At 42.1% G+C, this 25,039-nt stretch overlaps 1 protein-coding gene across 8 annotated transcripts in view; it reads right to left on the minus strand.

Moving 5' to 3' along the window:
• Positions 1-2,339: 2,339 nt before the first annotated feature.
• GOLIM4 (golgi integral membrane protein 4) overlaps positions 2,340-25,039 on the minus strand; it is an 86,504-nt gene continuing 63,804 nt past the window's right edge. For 4 of the 8 annotated variants that reach the window (XM_082741356.1, XM_082741354.1, XM_082741352.1 and 1 more), the window contains 9 exons: positions 22,863-23,021; positions 20,215-20,547; positions 18,297-18,568; positions 17,507-17,589; positions 16,005-16,114; positions 12,778-12,945; positions 12,379-12,447; positions 4,366-4,446; positions 2,340-4,058 (listed from right to left, as the gene is read on the minus strand). In XM_082741356.1, coding sequence (XP_082597482.1) covers positions 3,909-4,058; positions 4,366-4,446; positions 12,379-12,447; positions 12,778-12,945; positions 16,005-16,114; positions 17,507-17,589; positions 18,297-18,568; positions 20,215-20,547; positions 22,863-23,021 — 1,425 coding nt within the window. In that variant the 3' untranslated portion in view covers positions 2,340-3,908. The remainder of the gene's footprint in view (positions 4,059-4,365; positions 4,447-12,378; positions 12,448-12,777; positions 12,946-16,004; positions 16,115-17,506; positions 17,590-18,296; positions 18,569-20,214; positions 20,548-22,862; positions 23,022-25,039) is intronic. The other 4 variants (XM_082741357.1, XM_082741355.1, XM_082741353.1 and 1 more) reach the window with 1 other exon arrangement.

The raw sequence follows: 25,039 nt of genomic DNA on the forward strand, positions 1-25,039 counted from the left end.
GGAAGATATAGGGACTGAAAAAATGCCATGACTCTGTGCTTTTGTTTTCTCTTTGAGGGTTACCTTTGTTCTCTACTTCTGTAGACTGTTTTCTCCACACAACTGAGAAAATGGACACCAGCTATCCTAAATTAACAACACCTTGGTCAAGGTTCCTTACTAAGATATTGAGAGGAATGTGCCTCACAAAAAGGAGCCAGATTTATTATGATGCAGTATTAGAATGTAAATCAGAAGGTTGAAGGGGTAAGATGGGGCCAGATCATGATTGTGTAGGTTATATTGAAAAGTTTGTAATTTTCCCTATGTGGAATAGCTATTTATTAAATAATTTTATAATGGAGGACTGTTATTGCTATCTTTAGAAAGATCACACTGGCACAGATTTTAGGGATTGGTAGGAAATAGCAAGTGAGAGAAGTTAAGGGACTGTTGTAATAGTCCAGGAGTTGAAGTTTTAGGGGAGGCGACCTACAAGATACCAGAGGCCTTGCCATGGTCAAGTTAAGGTTGTTTACTCCTCTAGCAAGGCAGTAACATATAGTTGGGAACTTCCTGGAGGAACATAACACTGTGCCTGCTTCAAGTATCTGTCAATGGGTTGCAGGTTAGAAGGGCATTTAACTGTACCTGCACTTCCTTCTGGAAGCTAGGTTATTGGTAGAAATGCTTTGTTCTTGTAAATTGCTAAGATACTTGTGAACTGAGGGAGACTCAGGTCTTGCAGGATTGTGATCTCTATATAAGTTTAATAATTTGTTTTTCCTTTCCTTAGCTTTAGGGCAGCCAGGAGTGTGTGAGCTATGTCACATGTATCCTGGGGTGGGAGGGGGTTGTTGGTGGTTGTGGGTGTCAGTTTCTGTTTTGTCCTCAGCTTGCCTTCTGTTCCCTCATCACAGGTTAAAGGTAACAGTGGCCTGAACCAGGATACTAGGGATAGGGAAAAAAATGGGCAGGTTTAAAGATATTTTAGTAGCATCCATAGAGAATGAAGACAGAATCAAGGACAAACTTTGTTTTGGGAAGCTTAGTGAATTGAGATACTGAACCTAAAAGCAGGTTTTAGGTATGGGGGGGGCAAATTCAGCTTTGAAAATTATAAATTTGAGGTGGAACGGGTCATAACAAGCTAGGTTTAAGCAATGGATTGGGAGACACTTGTCTTAAGACATAGATGGGGAGGGGGCTGTAAGGAAAAGAGCTCCGGGACAAGAGCTGAAGAATACTAATATTTATGCGCATGTATACAAAGAAAATTCTGGAAAAAAAAAAGAGAGAGAGAGAGATTGAGAAGAAGTAGCCAGCCAGGATGGTAAGGAGAAAAGTAGGAAGAGATACTACAATACTACAAGACAACAGAGGATTTGAGAACAGAAATAGAAACAGAACAATTTTTTTTTTTTTTTTAACGGCTGTGCAACATGCCACGGTATGGATGCACCACAATGTCATGAGACAAACCAGAACTCAGAGCAGTTAAATAATGTCAAATGCTCCCTGAGAACAAAATTCTTCAGCTATGAGAAGCGGGATTTCATTAACCTTAAAGAGGATTGCTGTGGGGATCAAATGGGTCCTATTCACACACTGCATGCATCATGAAGACATTCAATGTCAATAATTTTTTTTTTTTTTTTTTTTTTTTTTTTATGAAAGTGAGTTGCTGTGACTTACCTGTGGTTCAGACTATACCCTTACTCCAGGACCTTTTAAAGTCACTCTTGCAAATACCTAGACATTACATTGTACTAATGTAGTTTTTTGGTGTGTTCACTATACTTGTCCCTAATAAATGTGCCTTTTCCCCCCTTCTGAATATGTCACTGGGACCAAATCCTTTGATTTATTGGCTGCACCAAAAATCACAGATTAATTGGCAAGATAAATACAAGTGACATTCTGTTTTTGTGCATCTCATTAATGTATCTCAACTCTGATTGATTAGTTCTCTTCCAAACAGTAGCTAGGATGGGACTAGAACTTGGCGCCATAGAGTAGAATGGTTTGGGCTGGTTGCTTTCCTAGGGGGGCTTTAAAATGTATTTCTTTGTTTCGTGTGTGCTCACATGACAGTCTCTGACATTTCTGTACCTATTTCTATTTTCTTCCCCAGGAACTAGCTCAAGTAAAATAATTCTTGGCTTTTTCTTTAGGAGAGGGGTAAAGAAAATAAAGTACCAATCCAGTCAGAGAGAGAGAGATAAGGACAGTAGGAAAAGGTTGGAAAGGCATTTTATAATTCATTAATCTATACCAGTACCTCCTAAAATTTTTCCTTTCCTAAAAAAGAACTGAAGAATAAGGACAGAAACTAATAAGATATCGCAGACTTTGCAAGATTTACCAGTTGCTTTTTATAGCTTTATTGACTATTACCAAGTTTCAATATGGTTCAAATAATTAAATACTGCAACTGGGACATTAAAAATACAAACTAATTTACCAAAATAATTGTATTCTGAATATTATGTACAATATTATACATTTTACATTACATAAAGGGTTTTTATACATAAAGGTAAAATTTGATTTATGATTATTGAAAATCCAAAATATATTTGAACAAAACATTCCTATGCATACATATAATCACTCCACTGGGATAATAATCAAAACCATACATGAGTGTGGTTATTAAAAACTAACTTTACATTCATATAACAGTGGTAGAAATTAAATGTCTTCATTAACTTGAGAGTATTATTATAAAACCACACACATATGAATTATATAACCTAATTCTATATATTTAAAAATCTTTATGTAGAGAGACAAATATGTCTTGATCCCAGAAGAATTTTTGATTTTTAATTTTTTTATTTTAGGGGACTTTTGTAGTCATTAAAATGCCATACATGGGCATAACACAAGCTCCAATCCTAGCAAACAGAAAGATCATGAGGGTCTATCATATCACCATGGGTATTTTACTGTATAGTTTACAAGAAATAACCCTATTCAATTGTGTAATTTGGAATGCCTTCATATTCATACTTGTCATCAAAGTGACTACATATTGAGGACCAGACTTTATGGAGAAAATATATATTATGGTAGAGAACTAGATATTGAAACAAGGATATTACTAGATGATTTCAGAAAAAAAAGAACTGAATGGGTGCTCACATAGAAAATGCCACCCACACACACTAAATTAGTTATTAAACAAGGTTTCAGTCCTTCAAGAAGGTTAATACACTGATGCATCCTACCTTGTTTGAATACTGGACTATCAAAGTCCAGAATACTGTGGCGTAAGTTTGAGTACCGTCTCATTTTAAAATCTAATTCCTTTCATGAACAGCTGTGATTTGAAGCAGAGCCAAACATTTTTCTGACACGAAAAGCCTGAAAAACATTGTCTTTATAAACAAAATGCTTTTCCAATCATATGTCAGTCTGTACATAGATCTCATTCCAGAGACAGAGGGGTGAACATTCCATCCCAACTATACACAAGAACCTTAGAAAGGCAGCTGTTAATAATAAGCTGGCCATTGTTCTTAAAGACTATACAGGATTTTGCAGTATTCCCTACTTGAAATCCTGTATTTTGTTAAACAACAGAACACCTGGAAACTAGGAGACAGAAAAGTAACAAGCTGAAATATACAAAATCGGTGCTCTTTTCAACATCACATAATCTATGAAAAATGAGATTCAAAGGCTAAGGTTTGCTTTATTGTTTTTCTTCTGGTTCGTGTTTAGCTTGAATATAAAAGAAGCTCTAACCTAGGTTATCAAAATATATTCATATAAATGTATGAGCATTTCTAATATAAAAGTTAAAAAAAAGTCTAAATTCTTAGCTTTTGTAATTAAATATCCTAGAGTTCAGTAGGCAGATTTACTTCTGAGCAGCTTGAAAGGAGCCCGTCGGCTGAGCCCTGTCCACGCGGCCGGCGCCGCTACATTTCCGCTCTTCGCTGGGATTTCTCCGCCACCGCAGCCCCGTCGTCTTCCTCTTCTTCCTCCTCCTCATAGGGTTCCTCTCGGCGTTTAGGGCGGTGGTCATCCCGAGCTTCTTGTTCTTCGCCATCATTGTTTTTTTCGTCGGCCTTAAAAGGAAAAGGGAAAGGGAAAACGAACGGGGCACAGGGTTAGTGATGTAAATAATTCCCCCCTTAAAGAATTAGTGTGAAGTTACTCATTTTTAGAGGAAGGAAACGAGTGGAGGAATATGTTCGACAGGCAACAGCGCCGGTCTTCCCTGACCTTCACGGTGTCACAGGGTTTCCTAATGCTAGGCTGGCCCGTTAAAACTGCTCGGCGCCCGAGCGGGACCCGCCGGTACCTCTACCCAACCAGCCAGACGGGTCTCCTACGCATGCGCACACGCGCAGTAGCCATCTGTCCTATACCTACGTTTTCCTCATTTTCACCGTATGTCTCCTCGGCATTATGCTCCAATTCCCTTTTTTTCTCTTCAGTCAAATCTTCCTGAACCTGAAAGAAACCAGGGATACCAGATGACCCTTTATATCACGTAAACACTTGCAACAACAGATTTTGATTTCCAAATAGTTCATTAAAATTAGCAGAAACAAAGTAAAATAAAACTAAATTTGAAAAAAGACAAAAGTCTTTTTGAGTCAAAGATTTAACTTGTCCATTAGCTAGGAAGAGATGTACAATACACCTCCTACAAAAAAATCAATGCCATCGATTTGGAGCCTAGGACTTTTCTGTTTGAGTTTCTTTCTCTGAATAAGCATTAACCCTGCAAGTATAAACCTGCAGAAATTCAGCTTATAAAATTAAAAATTTTCCATTTCAAACTGAAACAACTGCAGATGTCTGAAAGCTCTGATGGAATGTAAGTTGTAGGAAGACAGGAACCACCTGTCTTACTCAACTGTCTTCAGTACCTAGGTGTGTCCCTGGCACACGGCAATTGCTTAATATATACTGGTGAAATGCATCAGTCAATGAATGAATAAGTGAATCAATGCAAAAAACACCTGCTCTGTGAAGGCACAGAAAACAGACACCATTACCTATACATGAGGTAGCAGAAAACAGAGAAAATGTGTATATATAATCCTGTAATTAAGAGTAAGGTTCTCTGGCTAAAATACCTAAAACATAAAACACAATCATTTCAATTTCTTCATGAGAGAGTTACTAAGCTACCCCACATCCCTACATCTCTCCAGTGTTCTACTATGACACTTCTGTTTCAAGTTTTCTTTTATGTGCACTATTACAATTACATGGCACTGATCCCAATTATTTTTTTCAAAATGTAAATCAAAGAAAGTACCCCAAAATAGAGATTATTTGCCCCAAATCATCTCTATTTATTGATTCCATTCCACAAAAATACAAGGTAAAATACTTTCTAACTACTTTCAAAACGTGTATGTATGCCAAAAGATTGAAGTGACTTGAATTTCAAAAAAACTTTGCTGCCCATCCATTAAGCATTATGTAGTATCCTGGACTAAAAGAAAAGCTGAGCTGTCCTAGGACACTGGTATAAGAGTAGGTCTTCCTGAATAACACACAGAATTACCAGATTGGGGGCAGAGACAGGGAAGAGGGTGTTAGAAGTCCCAGAAATGTCAAGGTAGGAAAGCAAACAGATGCTACACTTAAAGAGGAACAGATTAAGGGCTGCCTCACAGTGTCCAGTCCAGGTGTGACAGGAAAGAACCACAACCTACCAGCAGGAACCTGACTTGTTAAGAGCTAACAAAGATGACCCTTCAAAGAGGCCTACAAGGAGCCCAGCTTTCCTGAACCTCTTCTAAAGAGCCCCTAAACTATAATGCAACTAAATAAATACATTCTGGGGACAGTGGCATAGGGCTTTCTTTGTACTCACATGTTCCAGTGGTGAGAGCTAAAGAGAAGACACCCTAGTCTCACCTACAGATTCTTTAACAGTCGTCCATAACCCCTTTTCTGCCCTCTGTCACACAATCTCATAGTAACACTTGAGTTGAAAACACTGAATTACTAAATTTCAGACTACATATATACTTAAAGTCTCACTAACTAAAACATCATTGAATTACTGAAGTATCCCCATCATTTTCAGTGAACAAAAGTATGTCTTCTGCAGCCTTAATAATAAAAATATACTAGCGAACACCAAACTTGGTTTAGCTGGGGGAAGGAACTGCCTTGAAACTGCAAGGTGGTGGGAAAGTATATATAAATCAGGGTCCACAAAATTTTTTTGTAAAAGGCCAGATTTAGTAAATATTCAGCCTTGCTCAGCCATAAAGTCTCTGGAGCAGCTACTCTACCCTGCTGCTGAGGTGCAGAAGCAGCCTTGGACAATAGGTAAACAAAAAGGCATGTTCGAAAGAGACCTGACTTACAAAATGGACTGAGGCCTGTAGTGTGCCAAATCCTAACACAGGCTGTAGATTCGGACAGACCTGGATTTAAACTGTGGCTCTAAAATGCTGGCTGTATAAAAATAAGGTCACCTGTTTCTATTCTGAACATTTGCCGGCACATAAAAATAAAGCAAATAATTCAGGGAACTCCTTATAGCCATAACCAAGGTTCAGAAGTTAGCTCAATGCTGCCACCCTTGCATCACCTATCTTTGTTTGTTCATTCATTCATTCTTTCTTCTTTCTTTATTTTGATGACCTATTCTTAAAAATTCTAGATCTCATGTAATTTCATTCTTACCCAACTCAGTATGTATCTCTAAAAACAATGGATTTTTCTTATATAACCACAACACCATTATCACACCTGATAAATAATTCCATGGTATTATCTAATGTCTAGTTCCGACTTAACATTTTCCTAATCATCTTCAAAATGTCAGGCACCTCGGCAGCTCAGTTGGCTAAGTATCTGCCCTTGGCTCAGGTCATGATCCCAGGTCCTGAGATCCCTGCCCGGTAAGCAGCCTGCTTTACCCTCTCCTCCTACTCCCCCACTCATGCTTTCTCTCTCTCTCTCTCTGTCAAATAAATAAAAATCAAAAAATCAAAAAACAAAAACAAAACAAAACAAAACCCCCAAACTGTCCATTTATAGTTGGTTTGGTCTAAACATCATCCAAAGACCTAACAGCGGTTCTGCTCCCCTTTTTCCTTAATGCTATTGACTTGTTTTCCTGTAGAATGACCCACACTCTGGATTCACTGGCTTCTTTAACATCTCACTTAATTCATTTCTCCAGCCCTCACATTTCTTAAAAAAAGGAAGTTAAAGATTTATGTGAGTTCAGATTCAATGTGCAAAGCAAGAGTTTTTCAAAGGTGATGCTGCAGATTTTTGTATTTTCATCACATTAGGAAGCACATAACACTTGCCCCATTTTTTGTGAGGCTGAAGTTGGTTGTGAGCTCAGAAGGTAACTGCCTCAACCCTCCATGATAAAATTCTCTGACCTCCACTCATCTAGTGATGTCATCCACTGATGACTGGCTCTTAAGTCACTTGTTTTAATTAGGGGCTACAAAAATGATGACTTTCTAATTCCATCATTCCTTCTGCATTCACTAACTTCTATCAGGAAGAACTTGCCCATATCAATTATTTAGTTACTGTCCTTGGTATACTTAATTATGATAGCCTCTAAAATCAGATCTGGAGGTGCCTGGGTGGCTCAGTGGGTTAAAGCCTCTGCCTTCAGCTCAGGTCATGATCCTAGGGTCCTGGGATCACGCCCCCAATCGGGCTCTCTGCTCAGCAGGGGGTCTGCTTACCCTCCTTCTCTCTGCCTGCCTCTCTGCCTGATTGTGATCTCTGTCTGTCAAATAAATAAATACAAATCTTTAAAAAAAAAAAAAAGATAAAAAACAATAAAAATAAAATCGGATCTGGATGGGCTCTAATCATGGTTCCAACAATAACCAGCTATGTGATCTTCAGAAACTTGGCTAACCTCTCTAACGGTCAAATTTCTTATCTGTCAAATAAAAGGGTTTGATAAAAATCAGTGATTTTTAATTTTCTGTGTGGGGGGGTCATGAACCCTTTTAAGATTTTGGGAAGAAATGCAAATATATGCAAAAAGGCACAGATACCATTCATTTGACACAGAAGTTTCAGGAGGTTCAGACTTTCCTGAGTCCACATGTGGCCACCTGTTCCAGGAATGCTTCTTCAAACAGCATGTTCCTGGAACTCTGATTCCTAGGCCCCACCATAGGTTAAGATCAAAATCTCCGAGGGTAAAATCCGATCCAGGAGTTTGTACCTTTCATACACTCTCTCCAAAGGGATTCTTAGCCATGGTAAAGACTGAGAGCTACTAGTCTGAGTGACAGGCAGTGTAGGGTTAAGAATGTCTCTGACTAGAGAAATAAATGCCCTTGCATACATACTTTCTTCTCTTCCCTGGAGATCTACTACAGAAAATCTGGGTTGTTTCTCAGTTGTCAATAGAATCTGAGGAAAGAAGCCCTGACGTAAATTACTCTTTAATTTATGGAACACACAAATGCAAATTTTGTAATTTTCAAACTTACAGATAGACATTTTTATTCTGGTAATATCTTCTTTGTGTTTGGAACAAAAGTAATGCAAACTTGTTTTAAAAGGCATTACTGATAGGGCGCCTGGGTGGCTCAGTGGGTTAAGCCTCTGCCTTCAGCTCGGGTCATGATCCCAAGGTCCTGAGATTGAGTCCCACATGGGGCTCTCTGCTCAGCAGGGAGCCTGCTTTTTCCCCTCTCTCTCTGCCTGCCTCTCTGCCTACTTGGGATCTCTGTCTGTCAAATAAATAAATAAAATCTTAAAAAAAAAAAAAAAAAAGAACCTTGACTATTAAAAAAAAAAGGCATTACTGAAAAGGAACAAAATGATACACAGAGTTTCTAATTTTCAAATATGCTTAGATTAATAATGGAAGCCAAATGTTACTTTTATAATGGAGACACACCACTTACGTCTTCCACATTCGACCCTCTTTAGTACACTGATAAAGCTGATGCAAACATTCTGTCAGAGATTTCCCAACACTGCTCCTCATTACTCATTTTTATTCACTGAAATTTAATGTCTTAGGCATTTTAGAAACGGTCCCTATGTGATGTAGCAAAGTTTAATCGCCAAAATAAGACAGATCTACTGAGTCCGAAATGGGCTTTGGCTTTACACATCAAAGATGTCATAGGATAAGACAGGAACCAGAAGGCTGAACTTGAAGTAGATCAGAATGCTAAGATCCAAAGATGTGGATGGAATGTGACAAAGGAAAGGCCTTCAGCACCAGCAGCTCTTGGGGTCATAGTGAACAGGGGAGCGGTGCTGCCTGACCAGCTCCGTGCTAGGGTGACTCCCGGCTGGCAGCCCCACTAAAGGCAGCCAAGTAACCCTGTGCGTGCCCTCCCACGAGTGCACAGATCCATCTATGTTCAATTATATTTGGACAAAATGAGCACTGAGAGTGTTTTCAAGCAGTCATTTAACTTACATATTTTTTTGAGCATTTAAATCACTTTTAAGCACCATAGCACCTTTTGGCAATGCCATACTTTGTCTTGTTTGCTCATCAGTAGATAAAAAGTCTGGAAAGTAAGCAACACAGGGATGGGATCCCCACATGAATGTCCCAAACAATAATCCATGAATACTTGTTCATAACCATCATTTGTATATCATTGAAGGATAACACTATTGCACTAAAAGAAGGCAGGGATAGTGCAGATTTCCAAAAAGCACACTTATCTTGGGTTCCACTCTCTGAGCTCAAGTCACAAGTCTGACGGGCTGAACCTCTAAGCAGGGAGGGCCCTGGCAAGATGGACTTCATTTCTAGGAGCAAATGCTGACAGAAGTCAGGTGATGTGGGAGGGGAAGCCATGAAAGCAATGGGCCATACCTCCCTCTAGTCAGTGTACTCTGAGGCTCAATGCAGAGAAGAAGGACACAGATGACACGTCACTTCATGGCTTTTGGAGCATCCCACAAATGTCTCACAAGCATCACTTAGAAACATGAAATGGCTCTCACATATTGCATTCCTCTCCTTCCCATTTTGCTGCAGTCTGGTGAGAACTTCATCTTCAACTATTACTAGCCTTAAATGGTATTTGGGAAACACTCTTCTCCCTCCTCCAGGAAAGAGCTGGGAACAATGGGAAAAGGGGGGAAGATCCAAGAGCTAACCATCTCAGGAAGGCATCACAGTCTGTGCAAGGGCCCCTCAGAGACAGAAAGAGGAGTCACCCAGGGAAGGAGAAAGGCAGGCTGAGAGCATTCCTCCATGGGAGGGTGCACGACCTCAGACCTCAGACCTATGCAAGAGGGGGTCAGCAAGAGGGGCAGAGACTCCAGAGAGAAATTCAGAGCAGGAAACCAGAGAAAGAGGAGCAGGACCCGGCCCACTGCAGGGAGAGAAAAGGGCTCCAGTGGGCTCAGCGCACCCAAGGGACAAAGAGCAGCAGTCCTCACCCCGGCCTGTCACCACTCTCTTCCCCTCCTGTCTCTTTCTTTTTTCCCTATCCTTGAACCCACTTGGATCACTGGCGTGCTCTCTCCACCTTAACTGACATAACATGAAGGTTAAAAAAAAATCAGTAAATACGGATTAAAATTTTAGGTTTACCCTTCTGCATTAAAAAAAAAAAAGTCAAGGTGAACCTCCTCTCTTAATCCCTCAGAGATATCTGGCATCGGGCATAATGAGACAGAATAATATTTGTCTAGACATCCTGATACAAGAGAAGTCCAGATGAATATATTTTTCTTGCCAAATGTCTTAATATTCAAGGCTGCTAGTTTTTCTAATGCTCTCCTGTGATGCCATAGCTCAGGATCTTGATCAGGATGAACAGCAGGAGGAGAACAGAGAAAGAATAAAAAGATCAAGCCAGAGTGCACATGGGTAGAGCTGTATGTTGCCAATGGCTATAAAGAGCAACATCCCTTTCTGTTTTTCAGGTATAAGCACAAATTTTATTAACATTAGCTCTGAGAAGTGGACAACAAACGCTACAAAAATGAAAAAGCAGGGCTAGTTGAGGAAACTACGCACACGAGTACGGCAGCACGTGGATTCTGAGCAGGAGCTCCAGTGGCGGGTGGATCTGTCTGGGCTGACACTTGTCCATCCATTCATGCAGTTCCCCTTAGGGCTAAAGCCTCATGTCGGCAACAGGCCTGGCTGAGAAACCCCTCTGAACCAGAGCTTTCCTGGGCCAGAGAGAGAGACTCAACATGGGACTTGTCGAGGCCTGTGCCTCATTCATAGCATGTCCCCAGGTGTGGAGCTTCAGGGGTCCCATACAGTGGAGCACTGTGACTAACCAGCCCCAACCAGACGTGCTTGTCCCTCACTTACATGGGTGTGCCATCACGATGGGTGCCCCCTGAACCTAGTCAGCAATCATCTGCCAGAAGTTTACAATAAAAAGGAAACTAAAATGAAATTTAAGATATTCCACCCATGGAGGAACACCTGAGTGGCTCAGTTGGTTAAGTGTCTGCCTTCGGCTCAGGTCATGATCCCAGGGTTCCGGGATCGAATCTCACACTGGGCCCATTGCTCAGCGAGAGTCTGCTTCTCCCTCTGCCTGGCTCTCCTGCTGCTTGTGCTCTCTCTCTCTCTCTCTTTCTGACAAATAAATAAATAAAATATTTTTAAAAAGAAGAAAGAAAGAAATTCCACCCATGGGGCGCCTAGGTGGTGCAGTTGGTTAAAGCATCTCTTAGATTTCGGTTTGGGTCATGCTCTCAGGTTGTACGATGGAGCCCTGTGTCAGGCTATGTGCTCACATGAGTCTATTTGAGATTCCCTCTCTCTCTCCCTCTGCTCCTCCCCACCCCATGCTCACTCTCTCTCTCTCCCTAAAATAAATCTTCAAAAAAAAAAAAATTTCTACCCAAATGCTTTTTATGCAGCTGAGCTTCTTACATATTTTTCCCTTCCTTTATCATTAAATTTCATAATGACACTAAATTCCTAGGACGGAAGAGGCAAAAAGTAGACACTTAAAACTCTTTTGGAGGGTGTTAACTGTATTCTGACAGATACTGGGAGGTACCCTCTTGAGGCAGAACTGTGACAATGTCTACAAGTTACAGGGGTCACTCCAGAACCCCTCAACAGGCAAAGCTTTGTTGTTCTCTCTTTCATGGGGGAAAAAAACAGGAGAAAGTATTTCTTACAAAAAACAGACAGACCTAGGTCCACCATTCCTAGAAGGCCACATGTCTTCTTTCATTTCAAAATTTCTAGTGAGAACCAGGAGGAAGGATTTATGACCCTGTTTTGGTTGCCTCCTAACCAAGCGACTCTACTTCCATGGTCCATTTCTTCTTGAAAGCACCTTTTCTCCTCCCACCTCTGTCTTTCTGAAGGTGTCTACAGAAGGTGTGTCAAAGCCCATGCTGTGACGTAAGGGGAGTGCAATACACCAAGCATCCTGACCAGTTTCCTGCACTCCGCCTCCCTACCTCCTCCTCTCCCTCTTCCTGGTACTGCTCGTCAACATTATCCTCCTGCTGGTCTGGGTTTCCTGCCATCTGTTGAAACAAAAGGGGGAAGCTCAGGTTACTGAACATTGGAGATGCGTTTCACAGTATGCTGGGACAAAGAGCAAGCTTGCTGCCATAAAAAATGTACTTTCAATGCATCAGTGGTCAGAAAATGATGAATAACCCTTCCGAAAACAAAACCTAGGAGGCGTGTTACTCTCTCTCTCTGAGTATGGATATATTGTTTCACATAATGGACTAAAACCCATCCAAAGAGGCAAACCTTCCATCAGGGTACATTAGACTGACCTTTTGCAAGACCTAGGCAGTTAATAAGACATCCAGGTTAGAACCACCTCTGTACTACCATTTGCTTACCACCAAATGTTCCTCCATCTCGGCATTCTCCTGCTTTTGATTACTTTGTTTTGGCTCTTCATTTTCATCTGGCAAATTTTCTTCCCTCACTTGCTCGGCTTCCTCAAATTCATCTTCACCTTGATTATTAGGGTCATCTGCTGGGTTTATATCCTCTACAGCAGCCCTCTGCAAAATTTGAATAAAAAGCAACCACTACTTCAAAATCCAGGATCAAATTTAATTTCATTTGAAAGGCCACACACTGGCAGAAAATGAAATCGTCCTCCACCAGCATGTTCAGATCTATCCTTGCCAAGACTCACAAGTACACATCCCACTGTCAAGAGAAAACTCCTTGCATTATTCGTCAGAGGCTGAATGAATGAGAATGCTGTACAAACAACACTTGTTTTCTGCAAGTGATTCCAAAACAGTCCTCCAAATTCTATCACAAGAAATGTGAGCATATGGGACGCCTGGGTGGCTCAGTTGGTTGGGCAGCTGCCTTCGGCTCAGGTCATGATCCCAGCGTCCTGGGATCGAGTCCCACATCGGGCTCCTTGCTCGGCGGGGAGCCTGCTTCTCCCTCTGCCTCTGCCTGCCATTCTGTCTGCCTGTGCTCGCTCTCTCTCCCTCTCTCTCTCTCTGACAAATAAATAAAATCTTAAAAAAAAAAAAATCTAGAAATGTGAGCATAACTAAATAGACAACAAGAAAAACAGTTAATAAAAGCTACAAGACAGGGCACCTGGTTGGCTCAGGTGGTTAAATGACTGTCTCCGGCTCAGGTCATAATCATGGGGTCCTAGGATGGAGCCCCGCATCAGGCCCCCTCCTCAGTGGGGAGCCTGCTTCTCCCTCTTCCACAGCCCCTGCTATGCGCTTGTAAGAGCTCACACGCTCGTGCCCACCTCACTGTCTCTCTGTCAAATAAATAAATAAAATCTAAAATAAAGAAAAAAAAAAGCTAAAGACCAACTAGGAGAGATCATTAAAATGAGAGATTTAGATAGGCAAATTGTAACTTCTTCCATGAGTATGCTGATTTTTATACAGGCAAACTTTCCTCTGCCAGGGATTTTTCACAGTAAGTGGGTAGAAAGCCCTCAAAGAGCAAGAAGGCGCCACCAAAAAGGACGTAAGAAATAGGCTCTAAAGGAGACAAGAACGAGCTAACCCAGTCTCTGGCAGTTTATCATGAAAAACCTCTCCCCCAACTCCTTTTCTAGCAGCTCTCAGTGACCATGTTCAACAAATGCCCTTCACATGATCAACTTGAGATTTATCTCTATTTTCTACTCAAACTCCCAAAACACCTTTCAAAATAATCCATGTCCTCATAAAGATTCAGAGTTTAAAGCCCAAGCTGGGCAGACGGTAATGCTTGCAGGAGCTTCCCAATGCCTCCAGGGTCACCAACAGTACACTTAAGGGAAGCAGCAAAGGCTTCTAATAGATGAGGCCTCAGAGTGAGATTTGGTCTCTATCCCTGTTCTCCAGACAACAGGACTCGACTCCAATTTACTCCAGGGCCTTGAACGCAGTCAAGGGTTCACACCACTGTCTCAGCTGATCTACGATGTGCACACCCCTGCTTGTGCACACGCCAGTGCAGATGACGTTCTTCTTGGGAATCCAGAGTGACAAATCAACACCTTCACACAACGCCAATTACCCCACAATCTCATTAGACAGATTTCTTTCTGTGCATTACCAACAAATTTGTGTGGACATTATGTAACACATTCTCTTCAGAAAAGAAGTATGGAAAGCTTTTGCAAAAACCCACAAAATGTACACCCTAGGTCCAACTCTAACCAAGTAGCAAGTTTAACAGGCACAGTGTTACATTCAAACAAAACAGACGATCAGTTATGAATCAGTTATGATTCTATGAAGCTGGACAAAAATTTTTTAATTAAAAAAAATAGATGAGACAAAGAGAGAGCAAGTAGGCTAACAATTTTCACTGAAAGAAGGAAGGGGAGGAAAGCCACCAGTGTGTCAGCCAGAACATGAAAACCACTAATGGGAGAGTAAAGGGTTACACAATCAAGTACTCAATGTACACAGCACCTCCCAGAGGGGGGTGACTGGAATAGGCATCCTTCTGCTGTCCCTCCATCCTTGTCAGGTGCACACCTGCTTCCTTGCTCCTCTTGCAAGAAGCTCTTTGCCCTTTCACAGTCTCTAGCTCCTCCTTGCTCTCCTGCTATCTGGAGCTCCTGCTCTTTTCTGAGCATCCTCTCCCAAATGGTGATCCAGGGGCCACAGGCAAATGTATCTGTCACATCCCTGCACAAGCAGAAAACTTGTAACTTCTTCCATGAGTATGCTGATTTTTATACAGGCAAACTTTCCTGTTTCCATCCAAGGGACTTCAGGTAGCTATCAGGAAGCCTTCCTTCTACGATTCTCAAGGAAGGATATGGATCCTCCTTCCCATACAAACAGGACCCATATGAAAGCACAGACTGAATTTCATAAACATGGTGGTTGATTTACTAGCAAGATGACAAGAGAGCTAAAGTAAGTCATAGAATTTATTTACACATCTGCACAAGAACATGCCCCATGGAGCTTTGCTTGCCTCGGGCTCTGAGCCACACAGCTATGACTGAGAGGCTGGGTCCTTTCTTGGTAAACACAAAGAACATTCCCAGTTAGTAGGTCTCTACCAATTTATATTCTAATTTTTCTATAGCACCTTGGCACCTGAGCAGATTTTTCTTTTACTTCTCAAGCCACACATCCTTATCCACCCATGTACTGATGAAAATGGCCCCTGACTACTGGGAGATGAGAGTCACAAGACATACAGAACACTCTATTGGACTATTCCACAGGATCCATGATGGTCCATTTCCCTTCTCTGGTTCTGTGACTCCCGCACTTGTCCCCCTCCCCGCCATCTTTCAAAATGACTACATATTTCAATACCTCTCAATATCATTTTTTCTCAGTTTTAATTTTATTAATCTAGAAGTTCACAGAGGGAAAGTCCTTCTATGTTTTCCCGGAACTTTTGAACCAGTCTCATCACCCACACGTACCCCAGTCTACAGTTAACAGTACTGCTGATGCCATTACACAAGTCCCCTTCCTTCTGCACTGACGAAATAACAGACACATCTGGAGCCAGGGCTCAAGCCAGAGGCATGGTGTCAGGCAAACCTTCAAGTTTCCTCTGCCCCCCAAAACCCTGGGGGTTTCCAAGTGTCATGACCAACAGAAAGGACACTTACATCTGCCTCCGATTCCAGGTCGGTTTCGTGGGGCCCCTGATCTTGAGGCTCATGTCCATTCTCTGGATCTTCTTCTGCCTCATCTTGGTGCTGGTTGTCTCTCTCATAGGCTAGCAAATTGAAGGAACTAGCATCAGTGCAGATGAACCAGACAGGATCTTGCCCTTTCACTCAAAGAAAAGCCACTGGTGGGCTTTCCTCCAGACCATTTCACCCAATCTCTCCTCCAGAGAGATTAATTCACCATATGGCATACATCTCAGCTTTTCTGATTAAAACTATGTCCCTTTCCCAGACCATGTGTCTAAGGACACAGCGTGGGTGAGTGACACCATTCTTACCTTCTCAAACCAGTGTTTGTAACATAAGCTGCATTCTCCCCCTTATTATGCAGAAAACAATAACCAAAACTTTCACAATAAAAGAAAGCCCAGTCAACTGGACACTGCCAAAATTATCAGCTAACTTTCGCTAATATCAGAGGAAGCAGCAAGGTACCAAAGGAAGAAACTGATAACGTCTCAGGAAATGAAAGAAAGAATAACCCCATCTGCAGAGCTCAGATCAAAGCCCGCCCACCCCGTGTCGTCTGATATGGCAGTGCTGAGGGCTGCTGCCCCACAGACACAGCTCACATTTCAGCTCACATAGACAGTTCCTCACTGCTTTTGGAAAAAATTATTTCCATAAAGGGAATGTAGATAAGAACATACAAAGAGAAGAACAAACAACTTTTTAAGTAAGATGTAAGAGGAAAGGTTAAGTACATGGAGAGTATTTAGCTTATAGGAAATAGGGATGCAAGGTAACTTACCATCAGGTTTCAAGTGCACCAAGGGATTCATTATATAAATAAGAGAACAAACTGTTCTCTCCTCTTACTGATAATGGAACAAAAAAGCTTAAAGTGCTGTACAGGGGGACATAAGGAAAACAATTTCATGACTAGAAGGGCTATAAAATTTCAGAACAGGCTATAGGGGGAGTTTGGGTAATCACCTTCTTTTTTAGACTCTTTAAGAAAGGATACATATCTGAGTGTTAAAGTTGCTAGAGAGGCTGTTACTTTCTAGTTCTATTATATAGTAAGTGACATTTGATAAATTACATAGGAGATGCTCACCACAAATGGAAGCTACTATTGCCTTAATCTGAAAAAAGTTTTAAAGGCAATGATCCAAAGGCTTCCAAGGTAAGGTGAAAATGGAGTCATTTCCCAGAGTATAACAGCCCTATGATAATGTATCAAAAGTAATATTTCAATATACAAGAAGCTTAAGCGACAGGAAAAACATCAGAAAGGAAACAGATGATCTTGAGCTGTCTGGACCCCCAGCACGCATGGTCTGGGAGGACTACCGAAAACATAACACCAACAGCAGCAGAAGATGCACGGTACACAGACGTCCTCCGTGTGTACTCAGATGTGCACATGACTCTGAGTGGATATCACATGTTACCAAGTAATCTCATTAACATATCCATCATCTAAGAAGTCTCACCACCTCCTTCCTCTTCTTGGATGCCCTGGTCCTCAGCTCCCTGAACAATATCATGATCCACAGCATCATAACGAGCTTGCTGCCTGGAAGGGACACACACAGCATCAACTCAGTGACAGATTAAGTGGCACAACTGGCCGTACCTCATTTATATTTAAAGTTTGCAATCAACAAAGTTCTCAGCATTTTTTAAAAAGTCATAAGCAAATTTTTTGTAAACTTTGTGCTATTAGGTTTCAGAAAGATTTCAGACACAATTTCAAAGAATACTTTAAAAGAGAGAAAACGCCTTTCAAGTGATAAAGTAAAATAAAGTGAGCCCCAAAACTGCCAGGTTATTTTGAGGCCTAAACTAAGCTTGGAGCCCTAACATTTTAATTAGGGGTTAAAAATGTTGATTATCTTCAAAATTAAGTATTTAGAAATTTAATTCTCAAGCGGCTGTTCTGCCCCGGCCATAGGAGACGCGCAAGCTCATGGGTAACAAAGCTGTTTGCCATCTGCTTATACAAACAAGAACAAGAGTCGCAGGGCCCCTGGGTGGCTCAGTTAAGCGTATGCCTTCGGTGGAGGCCTTGGTCCCGGGGTGCTGGAGTCGAGTCCCGCCACGGGCTCCCGTCTCAGCGCAGAGTCTGCTTCTCCCTCCGCCCGCCCTTCTCCGGCTCATGCCCTCCTCTCTCACTCGTGCTCTTTCTCTCCAGTAAATAAATAAAATCTTTAAAAATAAATAAACAAATGAAAATAAGGAGAACAAGAAGAGGGGCTCTGCGACCCATCAGGAGGAGGCTACCGGAGCTGTTCCGGGGGCTGTGGCCGCCCCTCCTCCTCGGGGCTGGCTGGCCTCTGCCGGGCCCCCTCTCCGGCCAGAAGTTGCTGCTGCTGCTGCTGCTGCCCTTGCCGCTGCCTCCACAAGGGTCCCTGCAGCCGCGGCTGGTGCAGCGCCTCCTGGGGCTCCCTCGGCGGCTGCGCCTCCTCTACTGGCCGCGCCGCGACTTGCTGCTGTTCCAGCTGCTCCTCATACGGTGACCGGATTCTGCTGACCGGCTTGGCCGACGGATAGACCTGAGCCACAACAAGCAGATGGTGAGCAAGAACAGTCGGGACCTCTGGATTCTCTCGTCCTCTGTTCTTCGCGACAAAGTCAGGGGGCAGGGCTGGCTTGTTGAATTAATCCCTGTCTGTCAGGGGCACCGTGATAACACCCTGACCCCAAGGTCCCCCAGAGCCAGAACGCCTACTTCCCAACCCTTCGGAGGCACCCTCGGCTTTTTTTTAGCATCCGATCTCCCTGATTTGCTGGCACTCTGGCCGATTTTCCATGTGCTCTCTCTCACGTGGAAGAGGGCATCACAGACAAAATCAGTTTTGGACCTTCATTAAATGTTAGCTTTGAAAGGCTCTGGCATAAGTGGGCACTTGGGTGATCTCACAGTAACTGGGGCATATGTGAGCTGAAGCTGTGGCTAAGGCTTTTCCACGAAGAGTTTAAGATGCAGGGATGCCAATTAATTCTAGGAATGCACAACCAGTCTCAGGTTAACCATAGTGGGGGTGGGCCAAATTTCAGGTAAAGGTCGAGAGGCAGAGAACTGATTTCTTCCAAGACAAAGAGAATAGGTGAGAACATAAGACCTTTCAATGAAAGGAAAAACAGATACAGGAATTCTTAAACTCTGCTGCCCACCGAGCTACCCATTACTCTCTCCTCCGCCAACCTCTGTCCCAACCAACGTAAGCACACACGACTTTCACCAACAGAAAGACGGTACATGGGTAAGGGAAATCAAACCCACAGTGGGGACTGCTTTTGAAGAAAGCGATGAGGGACACAAGAAAGGAAGCGGCTTCTCCATGCTAAGTTGGCAACAATACAGAAAAGCAGTTGAGGCCTTTGCATCTACTCAGCCCAAAGCCTCAACCAGCTTGAAGCCTTAGAAAGTCTGAGGGCAAACACAACTTCAGAGTCGTAAGTAAAAGGGGATCAGCATCTGTGTAAAGGCCAAGTAGCCCGCTGTCAGGTATCTGCGGACAGACAGCAGAAGAAAGATACCTCTCTTCGTTCAGTGTTGCTTCAAGTTCTTTTCAAGAATGATTTCTAATATAATGGATTTTTTAAAGGGAAAAAAACCATATTTCTGTGAGAAGGAAGTGCTCTGCAGGGGGAGCCTGAGCAGAGACTGGGTAAACATCCTCCCCCAGTGGGGCATCCTTCAGTGATAAGATCAGCCTTGTGACAACTTAATAACCACCTTGAAGATGAATGTGCAAAAGCCAACCTACCATTTGATAGTAAATGAACGGGGATAAGTAGACTTTTGATCATAGAAAATGAGACCTTTCTCAGCCTCACAAGGCCCATGGGACTTGAGCGCCAGGAAGTGCCCAGTCAGGCACTCCTCTCTCCTCTCACTGCTCAATGGAGGGCAGCACAGAGCACCCCCCCTCACCCCCCACCCCCCCACCCCCGTGTGAGGCTACTGACGAAAATATACTCACCAACTGCCCTCCCTCTCTTCCCGCAGGCATCTTTCTGAGCTACCCTGATCAGCTATGCTAGGAGCATGTAACATTTAGTGAACTCACTCAGATTTTGTCTGAGAGGCTGTCAGCTCTGGGGAGGCTTTTTCAATATTGACAAGCCAAGCCATGCTCCCTGTCCCAGCCACCCAAACATAACCCTGGTGGACGGGAAGCAGATGACCTTGTACCTGGGCAGGAGCATGCCCTCCCAGAAGGTTGGCTTCCTCTCCAAGCTCATGCTGTTCCCTCCACTCCCGACCCGGTTCCTCGGGGGACGGGTCGTGCTCCTCCTCCAGACGCTCGGCCTGCCCGACCTGCTCCATCGCTTCCTCCTCCAGGGCCCTCCTGTGCTCCTCTTCCACCTGCCGCTCTTCCGGCTCTCTGGCTTCGGCTCCACGGGGCTTCAGCTCTGCTGGAGCCTGAAACTCTGCCTCCTTCTGGGTTGGAGGGTCAAGTTTTGTTTCTTCCATTCTTCGAGGAACTGCTTCATGCGTCTGCCACCCGTCACTATTTCGAGACACCTAGGCCAAGCACATCACTGGAAATGACACTCTTCAATTTTCAAAGCAGTGATAAAAGCTCTTTATTACCACATCTAGGGGTTACAACATAAGCAAAATCCTGGAGTCTAGAAATACAGTCCTGACTGAAAAGTATGGCTGCAGTGGAGTCACTTAACTCTTCTCACTCTGTAATCTCACTTATAAAATAGAGATAACATAAGCACGATTTCATCCCGGCAAGAACACAGTATGTAACCCAAGAGTAAAGCCTGTATGTGACCACATCTCAGTAAGGAAAGCCATCTAACTTCTGTTTTCCCTTAAGACAAAAAGGAAAAAACCCTCAATCTTCAAGTGATGAAGAGTTTATGTAATTTTCTTCAATGTAAATTTTGTTTTCAACAAGGATTTGGAAAGGGGGACACTGGGCTGGCTCAGTCACAAAGTATGCGACTTCATCTTCAGGTTATGAGTTCAAGCCCCACAGGTGCAGGAGGGGTGGAGAGCTTACGTAAATGAATGGAACTTGAAAAAAATATGATTTGAAAAAAGAAGGATAAGATCAAATTGATGATGAGTTGGGTTTATTTCCTACTGACCCAGAGAAAAGAATGCCATTACTAACAGGCATCCGTGTTAGCTAAAAGTAGTGTCCATTAAGCCAGATACAATAAAATATTTTTAAAGACGTATTAGAGTCGTATTTCTTCAAATTAGAGGAAATCCTTGGTAAATATTCTGTATTGGTAACACATAAAATTCAACATAAGACATGTCTTTTTACAGAGAACTCTTCTTCTAAACTGACTGGTTTAAATTGGTTTTCCTGGATTTAAAGTTTCAGAGATTACCATGTGACCTTCATTGATTAGAAAAGAGAGGTTAAAAAAAAAAAAAAGATGACATAATATCATAAGAAAGTTTATCACTCTTTCTCCCACTGCAACCTTATTCACTGGAAAAAATTTTTGGTCAGATTGTTCCTCCAAATTGAAATAAATGTGAAGCCCTCTTAAATTAGCAGAACTATAACTGAGAAATTGGAATGAATAAATGAATGAAAGAATGAATGAAAAACAAACGGAGGAAGAAAAGTCCTCTCTCAGACATCTGAGGACAACTTCTGGAGATGTATGGCTTACCAACATCCTCACACACCTGTCAGGTTTGACATAATACTGCTCTGGCTTTATATGAAATATTTCTCCAGAGGGCCTTAAGTGCTTTCAAATACCTGCCATTTATCTCCACAGCATTACCGTGAGAAAGGTTATAGAAGATAACTCTATCTCCACCTCACAGATGAAAAACTAAAGGTCTAAGTCATTAAAAGAGTAATTAATTCAGTAAATGGGTAGTTAGACTCAGACAGGGAATAGAACCAATTCCCAGGCCAGGGATCTGGTCATGTTTTCCTAATAGTAACAAAGAAGGATCCATGAAGACAGAGATGGTCTTGCCTGTGAAGGAGCGCTCTGCCAGACTGAAGACTTCTATGAAGTCCACTTGTGGAGACTTAATTATTCCCCTAAGATGGTAACTCAGGACACAGCTTCTCAAACATTCATTGTTAAAAACAACTTTCTCCAGGAGAAAGATAGCCATATTTGTCATTTGTATTACGCATGTGATTAAAACAACTTCTTTAGAATTGAGGACAGGGGTGACCCTACTTTTGATGTCCCACTTAGAAGACACTCTTAAGCAAGGCTCAACTTATATGAAAGCAGGAATAACAAACAAACAAACAAACAAAAGTGGGTTAAGAGACTAGCACTCATATCTTTTGACAGTTTTATAAAGTCCTCTTAAATACAATTTTTGGCTTGTTCTGTGTGGACCTAGCACTGCACCAAGTTCAACTATACTACCAACTTTAATTCTTGAATGGGCTTTTATAGAACAGCCTCATGATCATTTAATCTTCTTACTCTACCCCCCAAAAAACCAAACAACAGGAACAAAAAGAAAATTTAAAAATTCAGACACAACAGCCCCTTCAAAATAAATAAATAAACCCACATGAACAAATAAAGCCAGTGAAGTCTTTCCCAGAAAATACTGTAGCAGTAGCTCCGATTGTCCTCCCCAGACCAGCTGCATCAGTTAGAAATGCAAATCTTCAGGCTTCATCCCAAAATAACTGAACTGGAAATTCTGGGCTAGGGCCCAACTCTCTGCGTTCTAACAGCTCTGCTGGGGACTCTGATATATGCCGAAATTTGAGAACCACTGTTCTGAAGGAAGAGTTGGCAATATTTAGAGCAGTTCACCTGATGACAGCTTGACAGGGAAAGTGACCCCATCACAGAACACCGGTTCACGCCTCTTACCTCCCGTAGCTCCCCGGCTGCGTTCTCCCTCGCTGTGTTGTCACCTTGTGGAGAATGTGTCACCTGAGTAACATTCTGCTGCTCTGCTTGCTCTGGGTTTCGGAGGCTTGGGATCCTATTCAGAGTCTCTCTCAACTGTTTATATTCTGCAACTTGTGTCTGTGTGTAAATTGCACAATTGGACGCAAATTGTACAATTTGAGGAGGGAAAGAGATATTGTTCATGGATGGACATTAGGGTTCACTGGAAGACAAGTCTAAAATATTATACCCAAGTACAAATTAGGAAAAAGATGCAGATTATTTCCATGCATTAGCTATTCTCACTTGGACACGCTTAACCATTTTTAAGCACATGCAAATGAGAATTAGATATAAAGGGAACGGAGGGAAAAAAAAGATCTAAGACAGATGTTAGTTTCTCATGCTATGTTAAACAGTCAGAACTTTTATAAATAACTTTCTGGTATAAATATCATTATTAAAAGATAGTTTGCCATCAGTTTTATAGCATTAAAAAAAAGTCTGTTTAAAAATTCACATAATTATATAAATACAAGTGCAGGTATCTTTTACCAATATGGTCTGAGTAATGTTTTTCAGTGAAAAGGAATCACAAGTTTAAAATAAGCAACTAAGTAAATCTTTATGTATATTTAGTTATTTATTTATAAAACCACTTGGGCCATGCCCCCAATCCCCATCAATCTGTGCTCAAATAGGGTTCCCTAACTTTCCAGAACCCTTCTGGTATTGTGTTCTGCAGATTTAGGAAAGCAACAGCATTGGTATGAAACAAGCCTAGATTTTTATTCCTCCACTGTGAACCTCCTTTCTTCTCAGGTGATAAAGTCACTGATGTCAGTATTGAAGTACAATTAACTCATCCAGTTGTGTCTGTGCGGTGGTGGTATGTATGTGTGTGTGCATGCACAGTATCTTTAATACAAGGGGCTAGAAAGACAGGAAAAAAAAATCAAATACCTTAACTAAGAAAATCAATAGACACTGCTCATACTTAGCTCACCATATTCACCAACACTGTTATCCTAAAACAGAAATGCTGTGTGTGTAAAGACACACCTACATAAACGCATATGAAAAACACAGAAATCTCTTCTGGACAAGTTTCCCAGCCAGTGGGCACAGCAGAGCGGTGAGTGGAGGCTAAAATCCAGCTGGTACTCCCACCGCCCCAGTCGTGCACTCTTCCACCCCAGCAAAGGGGGCGCACTTTTTTATCCAATTCACACAAAGGTGCAGTAGTTTTCTTGCTAAATCTGTCTCAGAGGAATTCATCCTTGCAATTTGTATAAAGGTATGTCATATGGCTAATAATGGCCCCTATCCCAGAAATCTATCAAAACATTTGCAAACCAACTTTGGTGGTCAAAGAAAATTTTTTTAAAAAGACATCCACATAGTGATACTTTTAAGGAATATTTCTTCTTTTCCCTCCTCCTAGATATATATTTGAAAGCAGTTATGCTGCAGTACTCAAATATTAGTGTGCCCTGAGAATCCCAGAAGGATCGTGTTAAAAGTACAATCTCCTGGGCCCCCACCCCAGAAATGATCACTCAGTAGGTGTGGGGCAAGGCCACACAGTTACACAGGTAACGGTGATGCAGGAAAGTCTCCAAAAACACCAGCTGAAGAGGTACACATGACCAGGATGTCAAGAGGACTTAAACTCTAAGCTCCGTTCTGGTCGCTGATCTTGGGCCAGCTATTTTATTTCCCCTCGACCTCCTTTTATTTAGTTATAAAAAGGACACAATGTAATGTAACTCAGTAGACTGTGAACATTAAATAAAATTCTGTATAAAAAGTTCTTATGATGATCCCTGACACACTATAAACTCAAATTGTATTCTGTTTTTTTTTTTTTTTTCTTTAAGATTTTATTTATTTGTCAGAGAGAGAGCACAAGCAAGGCAAGGGGCAGGCAGAGGGAGAAGCAGGCTCCCCAGGAGCAAGGATCCAGATGTAGCACTCCATCTGAGAACCTTGGGATCATGACCTAAGTTGAAGGCAGACACTTAACCAACTGAGCCACCCAGGCATCCTTCTATTCTGTTCCTGCCGTCCCCTCACTCAGCTGGGTTGTCAGGCACCTGGGTGGCTCAGTCAGTTGAACATCCATCCAACTCTTGGTTTCAGCTCAGGTCACGATC

The sequence above is a fragment of the Mustela nivalis genome (genome assembly GCF_964662115.1).
Source record: "Mustela nivalis genome assembly, chromosome: 1".
In the NCBI taxonomy this organism is placed as follows: domain Eukaryota; kingdom Metazoa; phylum Chordata; class Mammalia; order Carnivora; family Mustelidae; genus Mustela; species Mustela nivalis.